Source organism: Neopelma chrysocephalum, unplaced genomic scaffold (assembly GCF_003984885.1).
Source record: "Neopelma chrysocephalum unplaced genomic scaffold, ASM398488v2 Primary Assembly neopelma1_24, whole genome shotgun sequence".
Taxonomy (NCBI): Eukaryota; Metazoa; Chordata; class Aves; order Passeriformes; family Pipridae; genus Neopelma; species Neopelma chrysocephalum.
In genome coordinates this window covers 18024644-18040989 of record NW_020897693.1, presented here as the reverse complement: position 1 = coordinate 18040989, position 16346 = coordinate 18024644, and the positions used below count along the sequence as shown (strand labels likewise).

Sequence of the window (16346 nt, the reverse complement as noted above, 5' to 3'; positions counted from 1 at the left end):
TCTCCAAGGTAACGAGGAATACGAAGAGGAGTGCCTGTGCCAGGGGAGGTTCAGGCTGGACGTTAGGAGGAATTTCTTCATTAAAAGGGTGATTAGATATTGGAATGGGCTGCCCAGGGCGCTGGTGGAGTCACCGTCCTGTAGGTGTTTAAGAAAAGACTGGACGTGGCACTTGTGGCCATGGTCTAATTGACACGGTGGTGGTCGGTCACAGGTTGGACTCGATGATCTTAGAGGTCTTTTCCAACCTGATTCTGTGTGATTCAGTGAACGCCGGCAAGCGTGCAGTGAGGGCAGAGCCCGAATAACTGGCTCCCCACCCTCAAGGCTGCCTGGACCCCTGCCTTCGCTGGAAGTTCTCGGCTCCGCATCTCCCGGAGCATCCCTGAGAGCTCCGAGCCCCCCGCCAACATGGCGCCCCTGACCCCCGCGCTTCCTCTTCCGGCCGGGTTGCCATGGCGCTGCCCCCCGGCCCAGCCTCCCCCCGCCCGCCGGTGTGTGTTTACATCGGGCAGGAGGAGCCGGAGCCCCAGCGGCGGGGGAGACGGGCACGCAGCCGACTGCCGCCCGCCCTCCATCCGCGCCGGGCGGTGCTCCGGGAGACGCGGAATGAAGGTGATGCTGGGGGCTGTCTCCGGGGCGGGGGGTTCGCCTGGGCCGTGGCGGCTCCCGGCGGCGGGGGCCGGGCCCCAGGCGGGTACCAGCGGCGGGAGGTGGTGGCCGTGCGCTTCGTAACGATGTACACAACTTCCAGAAGCTTCCAACTTCGCCGGGGATGTGGTGTCGCTTCTTGGAACGGTCTCCCGAACGACTCCCCCCTTCTTTCCATTAAAAGCCGTATGGTTTCCTGCGGCACTGTGGGAGCCGGGGGAGGCTGCCCGCGCCTGCTGCCCTCCTGGGCTGCTGTGTCCCTGCTTTCCCCGGGCGTCTTCCCTCATCCACAGCATCTCGTAGGCAGTTTCGCTCCTCTGGCAGCCGAGGAGTTCGTACCTTTGATGCGCGGCCGAGGATGGCTACAGAGCTCACTGTGCTGCTTCTCTCTTAGGCCCTTCCGAGAGTGTGGGGGAGATCGTCGTCTTTCTCTTTAGTTTGCTGTGGAAAACAATTAGGATAGAGAATATTTAACCTGAACCGGCTATTGGCTTCGGCGCCGTGGGAGAGGTGGACGCCGAGGCTGGCTGGGCTATAAAAGTAATATACAGGCTATCAGATGCGAGGTTGTGTTTTCAGTTGTGTTGGTTAGGAATCAGCAGCGCTGTCGTATTGATTTCTATTTGGTTTATGTTGTCATATATCTTTAATTTTCATGCGTACGACTTTTGAAATGGTTTCCTTCCGTTAATCAGTCTGAAACAGACGGCACACCAGGCATTCCCTGTCTCCTGAATTTGTCTAGCAGTAGAAAGAATGTTGATTAGCTAGGTTGTAAGCTCTTTGAAGCAGAAACTGTATGTAGCTATGGTCTGTACCTGTCCCGGTGGAGAAATTTGGTTCAGGCCTTTCTCCAAGCATCTGAATCAAATAAGTATGTGTTAAAAGTTCACCAGCTTGTGCAGGGTTTGGATTCTGGGCAGTGCACATGTGTCAGTCGCTTGGGTAAACAATTGTCTCTGTGAACAAGAGGCTCTTAACCATAAATGTCTGCACAGCTGGGAGATGAAAGAAAAGGGACAGCTTCTGAGTACATGAAATAGATATACATGAAAAGAACGTTTCCTTCTATGCCGTGTTATATTTGGTTGTGCATTCATTCAAAGCCTGATAATAAAAAGTATATTTTTTTTCCTTCTGTTTGAATGCTTATTAGTTGAAATAGTGTGGGATAATAAAAATATGTATTGAGACAGTTAGTGGTAAACAGCACTATGGTTTTGGGTTGGTGTTGACTTATATTGTAAAATAAAAACTTCAGAGTGCAGTCTGAACAGTACATCCAGCTTGAGGCCCAAACTGAAAAGATTTCCTTTAGCTTCTGTTTCATTGCATGCAGAGTAAACATCTGCTTATTCCTGCTAAGCCCATTACTTCTGCCAAATTCCTCTTTTGCCCTGCTAGAGTGGGGAAAGCTCATGCCTATTTTAGATGGGCTCACTCAAAATACAAGAAGATGTGAGTGAAGTTATGTTCTGATTGCAAGGAAAATGTGTGTGTTTAGGGGGAAAGTTTGGGGGTTTTTTAACCAATCATTTTTCAGGTATAAGCGCTGCGTAAGAGCTTTTCAGTATAAAAGCACTCATAGCTTTTCCTTTGACACGGTAATTTCTTTCCATGTGTGCTGCCTCTTGCTGTAGCAGTTGCTTGAAGTTTTCTCTAGGTAAGATCATTGCAGATGATGTATGATTTAAAGTCTTAAGCTGGGAGTGTAGATAATTACCTTTTCAATTAAGTGGAATGCATCAAAGTGTGTAGTTTTTTTACCCCTTTGAAAGGGTAAGGAGAGGAGAAGTGAGGAGAAGGAAGAGGTGTCTGTGTAGTGTGGGAGTTGGATCTGAATCCCTTTTATGGGCCTACTCACAAATCGTTCAGTGTGACTTAAAACAAATGAGTTAAGTTGTTGATCGTTACAAGGAATACAGCAGAACTAAGCTTTCTGAAAAGCTATAGTGCCGATTTCTCTCTGAATTGTTGTCATGTCTTTGGAACTACACTTGAATTTGTGTGTTTTAAGCAGCATTAGTTTTGATACTGAGCTCATTGATGATGGTTAGCAGGTTGCTGAGAAGGCAGAGCAGTCAAAAGAAAACAAGTTAATGCTATTGTGTATAAAGATGGTCTGCCTGCTTTTGGGAGGGAAGAAGCAGGCAAAGGGAAGTAAGTGGTAACATCAGGTGAGTTCTCTGGAAGAGATCCATTCAGGATCCATTACTAATGTCTGATCCTTGCTGAAGAAACTGAAGCTTGATGTATTTTATTTTTAGGTCAATCAAATAACATAAGTATCCTGTTAAAAAGGTAGAGTGAAATAAAGTAGTGTGGCAAAGCAGTACTTTAAAACTTGAGGTGTTGAAGCTGGACTGGATTCAAAATAGTCTTTGTGTACTTTTTTCCTGTTCTTATCTCTTTCAAGCAGTGTCAGTGCTGAAAGGTAGTATCTCTGGGCCCATCCAGGCTATGCAAAATAGAAAACTGGTTAAAGCCCCTGTTTCCTGCACTATAGGACAGGAATGAGAGGCAGTCAGCTTGAAAGTGGACCATTCCCATATGTAGGAACACATATGTATGAATATGTCAGGAATATTTTCTTTCTGTCAAGGGCATATCATCTTGATGGCAATGAAATACACCTTTTCAGGCTGCATTAAGAGCCTGGGTAACATGTCTGTCTGGGGTTGGGGGGGGGCAATTTCATTTCTTAGGGCAGGGGGGAGATGACCAAATCCCCACCTGTCCATCACAATCAACCACTAATTACTGTCCCACAATACAGTACATTTCCAATCTTACTGTGTTGTGGCTGGACGCTGGATTTCTCAGGTCTTAGGCAACACTGGAAAATGTTCTTGCATCCTTGCTAACTGAACCTCTTTGTGCCGTATCTTCAACTGGTGAATCGATTAGGGCATTAGGATAGTCCTGATGGTTACCTGGTACCTGGTATGGTTGCTGCTGCATTGACTGCTTCTGACACTGCTCCTGTCACTGGTCTACCTTTAATCCAAAATCAGAGGAATAAAAAGCATCTAGAGTGTCAGGTTCATATTGGTATTCTTATTTGTGAAAGCAAGCTCAAGATGTGGTTTCAGTTAAGTAACTGCTCCCCTTTTTATTAAATAGAAGTGACTCTCCAAAGTAGAATGAGAGCTTGTGGTGCTTTGACATGTGCTCGCATTTAAATGATATGTTTTGGGATAAGACAGGTGTCGTAAATGGGACATTCTGCTGAGAAACCTAAAGCTGTATTTAAGAGAATGACTTTCTGACTGCCTGTGATACTTGGTCTTGGCAGATGTATTTTAGAGATCAGATAAAGGCAAGGTATTTTGAAGATGCAGCATCAAAAGTTAAGGAAAGCCCAAGTAAGTATTTTTCTTGTTTGTATTTACAGACAGCTCTGTTCCTTAAGAATGTCATGGATTGTCCTGTCAAGATGATGTATATGTTACTTTTTTTTTACATGTCTCTCATCCTGTTTAGCAGGGCTCTTGACAGTTGAAATGAAAAGTACTTGGGAAAGGAACAGCTTATAAAAAGAAGAGACAAGAGGTATTGCTTTCTATGGAGTATACAGTAATATTTTGTTTTCCTAGCATTTTTCCTAAGTGTGTTCTAGGAAGCAGGAGGAGCATGAATGTAAGTGATAGAGTAGAAGGGAACATGGAATGTAGGTTCTGTAGATAATTTTGATATAAGTATTTGCCTAAGATTGGTCACATCTGTTTATTGATAAACCTTACAGACTTTGTGGTGTTTTTCTTCTCACAGTGTTTCAGCTGAATATCAGAGAGATGGGAAGAGGTTACATACCTTCAAAGTTCTGGGCAAGGTCCATTCTTACATAGGTGAGGGCAGTAGTAGAGCTCTTAAGGAGTTTCTTGATAAGAAATATTCCTGGTTGAACTTTCTGGAAGTCAGAGAAGTGGCTTGTGCTGGTGTTGGCAAATCTTACAATCTTAATACATCTGCAGAGCTGCTTAAGGTCTAGTGCAATTCTTGAGCTTCCTTTCAATCTAAAAACATTTTGGAGGATGAACCTGTGTACCTCAGAGATCCTCAAAAGTAAAAGGCAGCAGTTACCAAAAGCTATTGCTGCCCGAATGAATTCTTACTTTTTAGTTGTGTTACTTGTGTTCTTAATGATCAAGTGTTTTCTCTCTCATATGGCTGTTTAGTTGCTGGGTGTAGTAACTCTGTTTGGAATCTTGTATGCAGCAAGCTGTGATCTTTCTTAGTACTTCTTGGAGTGAATTTGGAAGAAAATGAGATCTCTATGAAGCCTGAAATAAAAGGGGTGTTATTGCTGACACTGCTTCTGGCTGTCAAGTTTTGACATGTGGGTTAGGTGTGAAATTGGAGGGCTTGATAGTACCAGATGATGTAGTTTTTGTTCTGTGGAGTTAGTAAATATTTTATCTGAAAGGTTTCTGTTTTAAAATGCTACAGCAATAAATGCATAAAATGACATGATACACTCAAAGAGCTCTTATCTGAGTTCAAAACTCATTTGTAAGGAGGGAAATACCTAACTACCTAGCCATCAACAAAATAAATTTAAAAGTTATGCGGTAAATACATCATATTGCAATGTCCCAGCTAATTCCTGAATGTTTTCTATTTTGCAGAAAATGCATTTTGAATTTCCTAATGAAATAAGGAAACAGAAATAAGTTCTGTCCTGAATAAAATATTTTCTATTTATCTTCAATTTCTAGCATTGAAAATGACTTTTAGGGTTTTGAAGCAATTTTTTAACTTCAAATGGATTTGCGGCTTTTATTGTTACATTTTTAAAAATGAAATTGAGATTTTGGCAAGATGACTTGTGTTTCAAAGTCTTCCAGTGATATCTCTTGTGACTGTCTTTTAGTGTTATATATAGTGCTTATATTTTTCAAGCTGGCTATATGCTTATGTGCTTTGAATTCAAGTCTTACTGTAAAAAGTCCTATGTTCTAGCTGTAAAAGCCCTCGAAAAAATTACTTAAATTTCAGCTCATTAAAGCTAAAACAGTAGTAGTGCACTTCTAAGGAAATGGAAGTCAGGTCATATGAAACCACAGTTACAGAATACTGCTTAATGCATCTTTTTATGAGGTTTTTTCTTTTTTTTTTTTTTTTTGTAATTGTGACCCCACTGAGGATAGCGAGAAGGGTATTACATTTTAAGTCTCTACCATGGTTAAGAAAATCTTAACAACCTCTGTTATGTATACCTGTATTATTAGACAAAGGACTTCTCATTTTTGTTTCAGACAAATTCCTCATGCTGTCTGCAGTTTTCTAGAGTGGTACTTCTGCATCTCGTTAGGAAATGGAGAATATTCTTTCTGCAGAGTGCATTATCTCGTTTCTTTAGTCAAACTGGCGTTAATCAATAAATCCATCTGTCAAGAACCAGGCTAGAAAAAACACATTTATAGTACGTTTGCTAAGTGTAGTTATGTAGAAAGTGCAATAAAACTTCAGGCCATTAAGTCTTATTATTGCTTGCCTTTGGTTCACCAGCTCAGCTGTCTGAGTGATTTCCCCCCCCCCCAACAAAAGTCTGTTGACAGACAGTGAATGACTGGCAGGATTTAGGAAGGCTTCTTCCCACTGAAATTATCTAAATTAGTCAACAATTATCAGTAAGAGTTAATTGATATTTTGAGATTTCATTATTGGTATTTAATTGCTCTGAGATTGGTTTACTGGGATGCAAAGTCGTGCTTTGGTCCTACATCATTCTGTGTCAGGCTTGTCTCTGTTTCAGAAGGGTCTGTAGGTGTTTCTGTAATAACTCTTTTTCCTATGTATTAGCTTGCCCCCAACTTGAACAATTGCTAATTGTTTGAGTTGTGCTGTGAAATGGCACTTTGCCTTCATGTAACTTTTTTTTTTCCAAACAAATGCAATTCAGCACAGTCAGGTTTTGAATATAAACTTCCCTGTGGGGGTAGTAGTTTAAAGTAGAATTGACAGCAAATTGTTCAGCACGTTTCAGGGTGGCTTTACAGCCTTCACACTGCTGCATGGCACCCTTTTGATAATTGCGCTAGTTAACCTGCTTGGAGTGAGTGAGGAGTGTTCTCTTTGGGCCACATGATCAAATGAAATGTGATTTGTTTGGTTTGTTTTTTGAAAACCACTCTTACATTCTTCCTGTGCTGACACTGATTTCGTATGTAAAATTCAGATGGAAAATAAATGGTCGATCAAGACAAAATTCAGTATAATAATTCAAAATCCAGAACTGTCTGATCTACCCCCGAGCAGACTGTATTGGCTGTTTGCTGTATAAATGGTGTCATCTGCCCCATATAAAGCGTGAACATAAAAAGTGTAAACCAAGCTGTTTACTGGCATGCTGAATGGAGAATAGATTGTGGTGTCATTAGTGCTGTTGAAAATTTACTTATGCCAAATAAACCCTAATTTGGATTATTGACGGTACAGAAGTGTTTTGTTGATGTAAAAATAGGGTTTGGCTGTTCTGCTGAGAATAACAGAACTTAATCTTGATTTGGCATTTGCGACATTAAAACTCTCCTTGCCTCTTTTCTCCAGTTCTGTTGTTAAGACAAAATTAAGTGTTGTTAAAATCATAACCTCCCTAATGTGTTTGTCCAGATTTGGAGAAGAGCAAGTAATCTAACCAGCTTTTTTAGTTCTTTCTTACAATGTACTTTGAACAAAGTGGTGTAATTTTACACTACTGTCACCCTCAGCATTTCTATTTCTGTACTTTCCTTTAGTGTTCTACGGAATTTATAACTGCAACTCAAATTGCCCTTGGGCTAAAACCTGGCACAGAAACTCTCATAAATGAACTTTGTTCTGCCAAATTAAAAGCAAAGCATCCATCAAGAGGCTTTCTTAAACATAGAGGAAAGTGAAATAAAATTGTTTATGGTTGCAGATCAATTTTATTCCCTCTGCAGGAAAAATCCAGCTGACTTTGGAAACCCCTAAGGTGTGGGTGTACAATCAGTAGTGATGGCAGATTCAGTGGAATGTTCCTATTGCATTTAAAAAAATTTCAGTGAAAGTCTTAATTCCCCAATATGCAGAAAACTCATTGCTGAAATAAAAGCTGCAGCTGCAACAGATACCTGCCTAACAAAGGCACTGTGATAGTTTTAAACTTCCACTGTCTGAGTGTGCTTATCTGAGCAGTAGAGAATAAGGAGATGGCTGGGTTGTTATGTGCTTCAGCTGAAGTTAAGTACCTGTAGATCCTCGGCTCCCTGGAAAATTATGTCATCATGTTGAACTACCTACCCATTGGCTGGTTGTTTAATTTTTTTTTTTAAATACCCAACCCTATTGTTTTCTGTTGGTATTGAGACTTTATGTAATTGTGTAGAAGTAGACAGGGCATTGTGAGACACAAGCCACTTTCAGATATGGAAGATGGAAAAATTTAATTCATGTAAACATGAAATTCAAAGATAAGTTCTGCAGAACTTCATAGGAGTGGACAGAGGAGGGATCCCAATTTAGCACTGTCATTGATTATGTCATTTTAGGAAAGCCTGATGAAGGTCAGCTTCATGATTACTGGATCTGACAAGCCCTTTGGAATCTGCAAGCAGTCAGCCTATTCATAATTTGAAGGAAGTGAAGCTGGGATGAAAAGAGCTGGTTTTTTTGGTTTTGTTTTATTTGTTTGTGTATTTTTTTGTGATTTTAGAAAGGGGCAAAATATGCAAATATGCAGGAAATTGTGGGGTTTAGTCGTGTGGGTGTGAAATTAGCATTCATTAAACCTGATGCAAAAATAGCCAGTGCTTTCACTATACTTTAAAAATATCATTGTAGCTTCCCAAAGCACTTAACAAACTGTCCTGTATTTGGGGATTACTTGTTTCTTCCCAGAGACCCACCAAATCCTGTAATTCTTTAGCAGTGCATCTAACCTTTATAGTTACCAGTTGAGATGTATTTAATGCTATATAGAAAAGGTGTTGGACCTGTGCTGGGAAGCTTACAAGTGAGATCACAGATGTGGAGGGGTGAAGCCTAGGCTGCCATTAATTTTCCTCTGCTAAATTGCTTTATTGGAATTGTGCCTACATAGAATACCATGTCTGAAAGTCAGTATTGGGCAGAACAGAGGACATGTGATTTAGGCAGGCAATTGAGGACTTGCATAGAGAGACATAAGCCTGACCTTGTGGGCTCTTAAGGAGAGGCTTTATGAGGAATGAAGCAGTTTCTTAGAGTGAAAGAAGTGAGATTCTAGGCTCAAGTCCAGAATGTAAATGAATGTGAAGATTAATGTCATAAAGGAAAAACTGGAGTAAAGTGTTCAGGAGGAAGAATGGAAATATGAAGATTTAGGTCAGGAAATAAATACCATTTTCAGTGGCAAATGCATAGGGAAAGTAGTAGCTAAAGCTGCAGATCTTAAAATTACTTCTAAAGGGTAGTCTCAGAACTGAGGCAGTGAACTGCTGCTGAAGCCATGACTTTACATTACTCTAGCTTCTGTTCTGAAAGCGGAAAAAGATTACTAATAAAATTGAGTATAATGGAGAATAGTATTTATGTTGTGTATTTCCTTTTGGTTTTGCTTATGTAGGGGATTTTTTAAATGTCTTTTAGGAGTTCAGTAGGAATGGCAAGAAATAACAGAATTGTAAGATATGTGGTTCTCTGAAGGTGAATAAAGGAAACTTGAAAGTTATTTGCCCCATACTCATTTAATGTCTTTAATAATTTCTCACAGAATATATTCTTTTTTCAACTTTTGATTGCCCTCCCTCATTGTTGCCCTTCTTGGCCTTAGTTTTGGCGTTTTATATTTTGCTATTCCTTAGCAAAATGAATTCCTGACCCAGTGAACAGTAAATTGAGAGACTCTATTTCAGTTTAAGATTATATACCATAATTAATGTAATGCTTTGTACAAAAGTAGAGTCTGAAAGGCCTAACAGTGGAGCTGGCTTTTTGCTTTTTTCAAGATGACCTGTAGGGACTTTTTAGAAAGCTTGGCAGTTTCCAGTGTTGACTTACCTATTTGGAGCAATTGTTATGACAGTCTCATGTATCTGTTGACTTACATGCAAACTGGGCTGATACTGATTGACTGGTGTTGGGGTTGCTCCTGAACTATGTGGGTATTTTGAGTACTTAATACTCTGCTGAGACTGAGATAGTATAAGCTCTTTTTATGATTGAACATGCTGAAATCATTTGTTAGTACAAATGTGGTGATAAATGGAGCTCTTGGTTTTGGTGTCATAAACATAACTTGATACCTTTTGGAAAATTCTGACCCTGATCAGATAGGAACTTGCTTTCTGTCATTCATGGATTTATCACAGCACTTGATACAGTCTTTAAATATACTGAAAATACAAGCATATCACCAACGTTCTGGTCAGAATTACTCTCAAAAGTATTGTATCCCATGGAAAAATGTGAGGTACACTGTGAAATGCTTGTAGCTGATTTGTCACTCTTGTTTAGTTCAGTCCTCTCTATCCATAAATACATAGCCTTCTATGAAACATAGTAAAAGACAGCAAATAAACACTAATTTACCAAGTCACATCAGTGCATAATATTGGAGTTAAACTGCACTGTAAGGTCAGTAGTCATACAGTGTGATCAGAATAGAGGATTGTAAGTTCCTCAGGCAGTTTCTGTGGGAATCCATGTATGATTTGCCTCTTGATCTTTATCATTTGCTGAATTCGTACGAAGTTTTTCAGCTTCCTTGGAGTTCATTGAAACTGTTTGCAGGGACAGAGTAAACTACCTTGAAATCATCACATCTGTTAACTTCATTTTGGAAGGGCGGATGTTTCCTCTGCTTGAGTTCACTTGTTTCTGTTCAGCTTGAATCTTGGGTTAAAATATGACATAGAAAAATTGCCACTAAATCTTAATAGTGCTGATATCAGAAACTCATCAAGTTCTGAAAGGAATTGTACAAACTACTTCCTAGTGAGAACAGGGACTGTTTTTGGAGAGCCAGGGGATTTTTCTTTCATGTTCCTAGGCTCTGCACCATAACCTATTTCTGTAATAATACCTATTTAAGTTTGTGCTCCTTCAATGGCTCTAGTGAGGAATGTCACCACATTCTTAATTATAAACCCTTAATAATTGAAAGAAAATTATACAGTTAATATCTACTCATGTTCCTGAACTGTCTTCCTGCATCCTAGCAAAAGAAATCTATGTACATTCCTTCTGCCACAGTTGCAGCTCCAGAAGATTATCATGGAATCTGCAAGCCAATAACTTATACAATTGTGTGCATCCCATTCCCCTACTCCTCTGTCACGGATCCTTAATTGAAAACCAAAACATAACCGATGCCTCATTCTTGAAATAGTGTTTAAAAAAAAAACAAATGGTGAGACCAACAACTTTAACTTAGTTATAAACCTTCTTAGAAGACAATTTCCTGGAATTTTTGATTGCTGTAGATTATTACTGTGCTGCCAGAAGTGTAGATATCTTAAATATTGATTACCAAGCTTGCAGCAGGCTTGATGAATTGAACTCAGAAGATATAACTAAAAAAGCAATGGACATGCTTATACAAGATACAAAGCTATTGTAAAGAGACTTTGTAATCTTGTTAATAACATCTGTCAGTGTTTGAGCCTTAAATATTACTTATACATATCAATATGGATACCCAGGATTTCATGTACTGTTAATGGTTTTACATTTTAATTGGTGAAATTCAGTTCTAAACTGTTCACACTTACTTATTGGTCTCAATGGTTAGACTGATTTGCTGAAGTCTGATAAGCTCATGTTTAAGACACTACTTCTAGAAGCTCCCTGTATCAGAGGTGCATAAATGTAGTGATGACATATCAATGAGATAAGAACTGGAGTTTTTCTTTAGAAAACATTTCTAACTTCGTTTCAGGAATGAGGAAGTATCAAGATTTCAAGGTTTCTTGCAAAACACTTGGAAAAGTTAAGTTTCTGATTACTTGACATGCCATGCTTCAGTCTACACTGTTCTAAATTTTTAACATTAAATTGAGGAAAAAAAGTTTGTAAATAATTTTTTTTCCAGTGTAAATAATTTTTTTGAAGGATTCTCAAAAACATACAGGAAATGTATACCAAATACAGTTAAAAATAAGCTGTGTTATGATTGTTTTTGAGTAGAAAAAATCCTCAAAAGTTCTGGCCATTTCTGTTAATTGAGAATGTTCTGTAGAAGGTAGTAATCGTGTATTGAGTATTTTTTTTCATAGGATTCCAGTAGCAAGTGTTAAAGTTTTGAATTGGAGGGAAGTAAATGATGGCAAACAGCATCTCAGCCATGGACTTCATAGTGTCTGTAGTGGTCTCTGTTTTCCTCACAGCTGGATTTGTTAATGCTAGTTAAGTACAGGGCTGACCCTCAACTAATATAAATCTTTGTTTTGGGATAAGTGTTGTCAGAGATAACTATCATACTGAAAGAGTTGTATTGCTGGTGAACACTGAATAGTAAGTAGTTCATGCATCAGGGAAAAAACCCCACCACAGTGCCATCACTCACTTTTCATAGCATTTGGCATCCTGTTTGTATTTATGTAGATGACAACAACTGTAACCCAGATGTGCATCACTTATCATGGGCTGTTGTTGGGAGAAGCCACTGAGCAGGTTTGTCTCGTGGTAGCAAATTGAGACTACTGACTATTTTGAAGAAGGAAAGATAAGGTTTTTCTTGCTGGCTTTTCTGTAGTCCCTTTAAGTTGGACTGTGTCCTTGGGCAGCATATAGTTAGTATGTGCACAGGGCTCTGTTACTTTTTTTTTAAATTAAAAAATTAAAATAATTTTGGTGTTGCCAACTGGGAAGTACAGGCACACATTCAAGACCACTTCTAGTTTAGGAGTTCTTATAGTTGTGGTTCAGAATGTTTGCAAGGCAAATACCTGTACCTTATGTCCTAAATGTCTGCATCCTTTATATGAAAAATAAGTGTTCTGATCTGGTATACTAATGTAGCCTCATCTTCTCCTTTCCCTCTGTAGGAAGGAAATGTATATACATTGATTGCCTGTGCTTGATGTAAATACTTATTCAAATACATACTCTATATTCATTTGTTGCTCCTATCCAGAATTGTTACACATTCTTAACATCTAGATCACATTTAGGTGAAGTGAGGAGATGGGTAGAGCTTGGTGTTGATTACTGACTCTGGGGTGTGATTTTTTTTTAATTGAACTAAGTGAGGCAACTTACTACTTGCCCGTACTTTTACACTGTGGTAAAACTTTTTTTCCTTGTCATGATAGCTACTACAAGGCATGACTTACTGTTTGAACTGTTAACTGACCAAAGCTGGTCAGTTTTGATACCAGGTGTTTTTACATAAGGAGAAATAGGTAAATAGCTTAGGTAAAACTTGCATAGTCATAGATGGCAGAAATCAAGGTTATGATGCTGGCATTGTCACAATAGACCTGTACACTTCACCTGGATGGTCTGTTTTTTGCCTGCTTTAAGACTGAAAAAATGTGGTGATACTTTTTGTTTTCATGTCTGTTTTGTTGAAAAAATGGGGAATGAATGAAAACATAAGCTACTTGTGCAAAGGATGGAATTAGAAAAGTGCGTTAGTCTTCACAATATGCAAACTGAGGAAAGAGAGAAAGTATGCAATGCTTTGGGGGTAACCTTGCAGTCACAGGGTTTGGAGAGAATGAAAATAAATACTGCAGCTTTAATGCTATAATCCCTTTTCTTCCTGAGTTCAAATAATAAAATTTTGCAAGCTCTTGATGTACCAGCTGTATTTTTGTAACATTTCAGCTGTGTATGTTAGTACACATTTTCAGATAGTTCAGACTACAAACCCAGTCATGTTTTCAAAGTGCACAGAAGCTTCATTTCCTAATGACTGCTAAGTTTCTGATTTCACTCTTCACTGTACTAGCATTACAAAGAAGACAATTTGTTAGGTTGGTTTTTTTTTAAGGAGTCTCATAGCTATGCCTAGTGTTTACTCTGCTTTTACTTAAAAAAAAAAAAAGTCAGTTGGGGGAAGCAGACAGTGGTTTTTTGGTTTTGTTTTTTTTTTCTTGTGGTAGTTTGAAACGGAAAAAGCAACTACATTTTTATAGCTCCACAAGTCATGAAAATATTGTGTATGCAAAGTGAGCTCAGCAGCCTTAAATAAAGTTGTAAATCTGATGGCTCTACTCAAGTCCTTCCAGCAATAATGTTGCAGGGTCTTTACAAGATTGTGAAGGCTGGAAAGTGGAAATGCAAAACTTTGGAGAGTAGTCTCGTAATTTTTCAGGAATGGCTAGTTTGGCATGTTACACGTGGAGGTACAAATGGATGTATTGGGCATGTAGGGAAAACTACATGGTCAGTGATTAGAAAATTGTAAGTCAGTTTGCTTTGTTTTCCTTTGAAAAAAAGAGGCATTTCAGAATCTGTCTTGATAAGATGAATCAAAGATTAGGATTTTTCCCTGAAAATTACAAGTGATGGTGAATCTGCTGACACCCTTGGTAAATGGAGATTTTAATTTATTATTTGCATTATATATGTTTTGGAAACAGTAATTTAGAAATTGTGCTTCACTGGTAATTTTCTGGTTTTCAGTCTACTAAGACCCTTGTAACATTGCTTGCTATCTTAAAGGGTCCTTCCCCCCCCCCTTTTTTTTTTTTTACTTTCTGTTTTCTGTAACTACTTTGACTGTGAACAAATCTCCCAGCAGCTTTTTTTCTCATCAGCTAAAGTGAGCTCCTTGTGTCTTTGCTGTCTGGTGTATTATCTAGTCCTGTATTCATTTTTGTGGTCCCTTTCTGAACCTTCTCCAATTTACCTCCTCTTGCTCTTTTGTTCTGCAGGGCCCTAGTTTAGAAACACAGATGGTGGATGATGAAACTGAGACTACAAGTGAAGAATTGCCTCCTCATCTGCAGGAAGAGCCTCCTGAAGGTACAGTGCTGGCAGTCAATATAAACTCTTTGCAATAAATTGCGGAAAATGTTCTGGCCAAGAAGTCTTATTTCTCTGTCTGACTTAAGAGCTTATATCTGCCTATTTTCTGAGAGGGCTAGAGCTTTGTCAGTGCTGACAGTTGAGGCAACCTCCCAGCCAGAGGTCTAGCCAGCCTCTAAGCCTACTTTTTGCATTCAAAAGAAGGCTTCACCCACTGAGGTGCAGACATTGTTCTGCATTCTCTTTAACAATATGGTTTCTGATTAAAATTGTCGTGCTCGATCATCCTGCCTGTAGGCTTGGGAATAAAATGCCTCCTCTGCTGTCTTGTTCGTGATGTTTTGAGCCTTCATTAGGGAAGACTTTGTAAGTAGTCATTTTTTCTCTTGTTACCTCTCTCTGCAGCATCCTGCTATTGAAATTGTCCCCAGCAGAGATTTGCAAAGTTAGATATTCTAGTGATTTTGTTTCTTTCCGCCGTCTCTCTTGGAAGCCAGTTTAGCCATCTGAGGAGGAGGCAGTGATACACTGTAAGTCAGCAGGAGGCTCAAAAATACCACTTCTAATTAAAAACCTTGCTTGCAATGAGATGCCCTGGATTTATACAGGGAACGGATTTTTCCCACTGTGTAAAAGTTAGACTTTGTATATATGCAACAAAATAGGTGTTGGTACCTTTTGACTAGAAGCTGCTAACGTTTCCACAAGTGATGATACATTCTGAGCTTTGTCTCCAGTTCAGTGACTTTTAAAACACAATCACTCATAGTTGTTGTGGATGGCTTAAACAACCCAGAGAGTGATGAGGTTCTCATTAGCAACTTACTGTTAAAATACCATGACGTGTCTCTGGGAAACGTGTGTTTTATATTTTTCCTTTAAGAGAATAAGATGCTGAAACAGCATTTATGTTGATAGCCATTCTTAAAGGGAATACGAACCAAGTAGATGGTTTTAGGAATTTGCTGCTCCCATCCCTTCTTGTTGAGCATTCTGTTATAGTTTTCTTATTAAGTTGTAATTTCTTGGTCTGCTGTTTCATATACCATGTGCTGGCAGTTAGATATAGAGGTAAGTGAAAGGCAGGTTTCTTTTTGCAACTCCTGTAAAGCCAGAAGGAAATAAACGTGGAAGATGTTGTGATTACTATATATATACATGGAGGATATAATATTGCTATTCCCTCCCCCTCCTGTCTTTGTAAGTACTGCCAAGTCAGCATGTAACGACAGTGCATTGTTGAAGTAAGAATTCTGGTCACTAGCCTGAGCTGATGATTACATGAGCCTAGGGGCTATATCCTGGAATGTAAAGCACATCTTGTCTCATCAGTTTATCAGGAATAGTACTAGATTTTGGACTATGGCTTTGAATTGAGTAATCAGAAGGGGTTTTCTTTAATGTACCTAAGTATTTTTGCAAACCAACTTTTTTAAGTTGAAAGTAAATGCTTCTACCTGCAACCCTGCTGGTTTGAATGACAATGAAATGTGCCAGTTCTGATATTCCACTTCTGTGACTTGTTGGGTGGTCTGGAAGAAGTATGTACTCTGGACATACCCACTTTCCTGGTGTGAGGAAAAAGAACTGTAACAGTTGAGCTGATTTAGTTAAGCAGTGATACAATTGATAAAGTCTGAGCTCAGTATGTGCTTTTTACATTTACAATGATATCAAGAGTAGCAAATAGGAGGGATGCTGAGAGCACAACTGAAATTAGAGTCTCCTTGGGAGAAGAGGTGGAAAAATTGGTCCTGAAGGAGAGCCGTCAGGAT

General features: G+C 39.2%; 1 protein-coding gene across 3 annotated transcripts in view; it reads left to right on the top strand.

Annotated features, from left to right (window-relative positions):
• Positions 1 to 255: 255 nt before the first annotated feature.
• The window catches only part of LOC113978892 (transmembrane protein 263-like), a 210124-nt gene continuing 194033 nt past the window's right edge, over positions 256 to 16346 (top strand). The window contains exons 1-3 of one of the 3 annotated variants that reach the window (XM_027706224.1): positions 555 to 615; positions 1046 to 1191; positions 14478 to 14568. In XM_027706224.1, coding sequence (XP_027562025.1) covers positions 14499 to 14568 — 70 coding nt within the window. In that variant the 5' untranslated portion in view covers positions 555 to 615; positions 1046 to 1191; positions 14478 to 14498. Of the gene's footprint in view, positions 616 to 700; positions 951 to 1045; positions 1192 to 14477; positions 14569 to 16346 lie in introns of those variants that run through there. The other 2 variants (XM_027706217.1, XM_027706209.1) reach the window with 2 other exon arrangements.